This window comes from Humulus lupulus, chromosome 2 (assembly GCF_963169125.1).
Source record: "Humulus lupulus chromosome 2, drHumLupu1.1, whole genome shotgun sequence".
Lineage (NCBI taxonomy): Eukaryota > Viridiplantae > Streptophyta > Magnoliopsida > Rosales > Cannabaceae > Humulus > Humulus lupulus.
The window spans coordinates 147,963,639-147,966,174 of record NC_084794.1 but is presented as its reverse complement, the minus strand read 5'-3'; the positions used below and the strand labels follow the sequence as shown (position 1 = coordinate 147,966,174).

The window sequence follows — 2,536 nt, the reverse complement described above, 5'->3', positions numbered from 1 at the left end:
TGATGGCTTGTTTAAGGGAAACTACTTATCTGATTTTACTGAATGGTAGGATTCAAGGGGGTTTTAAAGGTAAAAAGGGATTGAGACAAGGAGACCCTATCTCTCCTTTATTGTTTGTCCTAGTGATGGAATATCTCACTAGGCTTCTTAGTCAAGCAGCCCTTCAAAAGGAATTCCGGTTTCACCCAAAGTGTAAAAAACTGAAGCTTATTAACTTGTGTTTTGCAGATGACCTGATCATTTTTTGCAAGGGTGAGATTAAGTCAGTGCAGATTATTAAGGACTGTTTCAATGCATTTAGCTCGGCTTATGGTTTATCAGCCAGCATGAAAAAGTCTCAGGTGTACTTTGGGGGAGTGGCTGACAGTGAGATGAAAAAGCTGATGCATAAAATTCAGTTTAATGAGGGGTGCTTCCCTCTCAGATATTTGGGAGTGCCTCTTCGCACCACTAAATGGAAGGCAGGAGATTGCGCTGTGATTATTAAAAAAATTCAACTGAAACTTCACAATTGGTCAAGTCGTCACCTATCTTTTGCAGGAAAGGCCCAGCTAATTAATTATGTTCTTCTTAGTATTAGGACGTTCTGGATGAGCATCTTCATTCTTCCCAAGAGTGTTCTAAAGGAAATAGACCAGCTTTGTAGAAACTTTCTTTGGGGGCATAAAGACATTAGTAGCAATAGATGCAAAATGCATTTTACATCATGGGATCAAGTTTGCCAACCTAAATGCAAGGGGGGTCTTGGGTTTAAGAATGGGGTTACTTGGAACACAGTTCTTATTGCTAAATTTGTGTGGGCTGTTTCTTCTAAGCAAGACATTTTGTGGGTGAAATGGATTGACTCCATTTACCTTAAGGGGCAGGATTTTTGGAGATATAAAGTCCAGTAGGATGTGAGTTGGTATTGGAAGAAGATAGCTAATATGAGAGACCTGTTTTCATCTCAGAGTTTGGACGAAGCAGTCAGAAACAATAAGTTGAGTGTGCGAGTTCTCTATAACAGGTTGCTGAATACTAACAAGGTTTATTTTGCTAATGTGGTTTGGTGTTCCCTAGCTGTGCCTAAGCATAGATTTATCTTTTGGCAAGCTTCTCTTGGTCACCTGCTAACTAGAGACAAGTTACAGATGTGCCACTTGCACTTAACTTCTGATCTGTGTCCGGTTTGTGAAGAGTATCAGGAGTCCCATTCACATTTGTTTTTTGCTTGTTCTTTCTCTCATCAGCTGAGAACCAGATTGGAGAGCTGGCTGGGAAAAGATGCTTGGCCGAGTAGGTTTGATGACTGGCATTCGTGGATGATGGGCAAGCCTAAGGGTCTTTTGCAAAGAGTTGCTGCTGCAACATTTGTGGCTGCTGTCTATCTGATATGGAGAAATAGAAACAAGTGTCTGTTTGAGTTTAGTTCTTGGTCTGTTGACTATGTTATTCAACAGATTAGATACTCTGTAAAAGTTAGGCTTACTAGGACTCCTAAGATAAAAATCAATCATAGGGATATAGCTGTGTTTGATTACATGATGAATTTGTAATGTTGGTGGCTGGCCGAGCTGGCTTGGACTGATGGACTGTTATATTGTTTGTGTTTCTAATATACTCATCTTTTCATAAAAAAAAAAACTTGGTTTAGGTTAATTTGAAAAAAAATATTAATTTAATTTAAATAGGATTTATCAACAATTAACCAAAGTTAATTTAAATCCCATTTAAAAAAATATATTTTATTAATTGGCTGGAAAAAAAATGATATTTTTCAAAATTTAACCAATTTAAAATTTTAAAATCAATATCTTAACTATTTTCCAAAATATCTTGTGTTGTTATAACTATTAGCTAATATTTTAACCATTAAAAAATAAAATAAAATATAAATAGTTATAACAATCCTAAAATATCTCAAAATAGTTAAACAAATTCAAATATCCATAAAAATATCTAACTAACAATATTCAAATTTAAAATAATTTGAATATTAAAAACTATAGAATAAAAATATATTTATATTTTCAAATAAAGATTTAATAAAAAAAATCAAGAATTTAAATGAAAATATCTTAAATATCTGATATCATAATTATAATATTTTAATATATTAAAATATTTAAAATTAAGTTGTTAGTCTATTTTTAAATTTGAATTTGAATCTTTGTAGAAAATATCTAATTATTTAAATCCCAATTAACAAAAATATCTTATTATAAAAAAAAACAATTTTAAATGATAAAACAAAAAAAAAGATATATTTTGGTTTTGATTATAAATAATTTATTTCCACAATTTTAATTTTCTTTAATTTAAAAAAAAAATAAAAAATTTGGACTGGCCACGTGCGCACGCATGGGCAGCCAGGCCAAATTTTTCCAAAATTTTTTTTGTGCAATTTTTCAAACCAAAATTATTTTACAATTAATTTTTAACATGTTTTACACAAAATAAAGCATATATAAAAATTAATAGCATATAAAACACAACAAAATAATCTAAAAATTGCTAATAATCACATAAAATCAAAATGCTTCATAAAAACATAAAA

General features: G+C 31.3%; 1 protein-coding gene across 1 annotated transcript; it reads left to right on the top strand.

Moving 5' to 3' along the window:
* Positions 1-926: 926 nt before the first annotated feature.
* Positions 927-1,535, top strand: LOC133814832 (uncharacterized). The gene has a single exon (XM_062247742.1). It carries the CDS (start codon positions 927-929, stop codon positions 1,533-1,535), a length of 609 nt encoding a protein of 202 aa, XP_062103726.1.
* Positions 1,536-2,536: the final 1,001 nt, after the last annotated feature.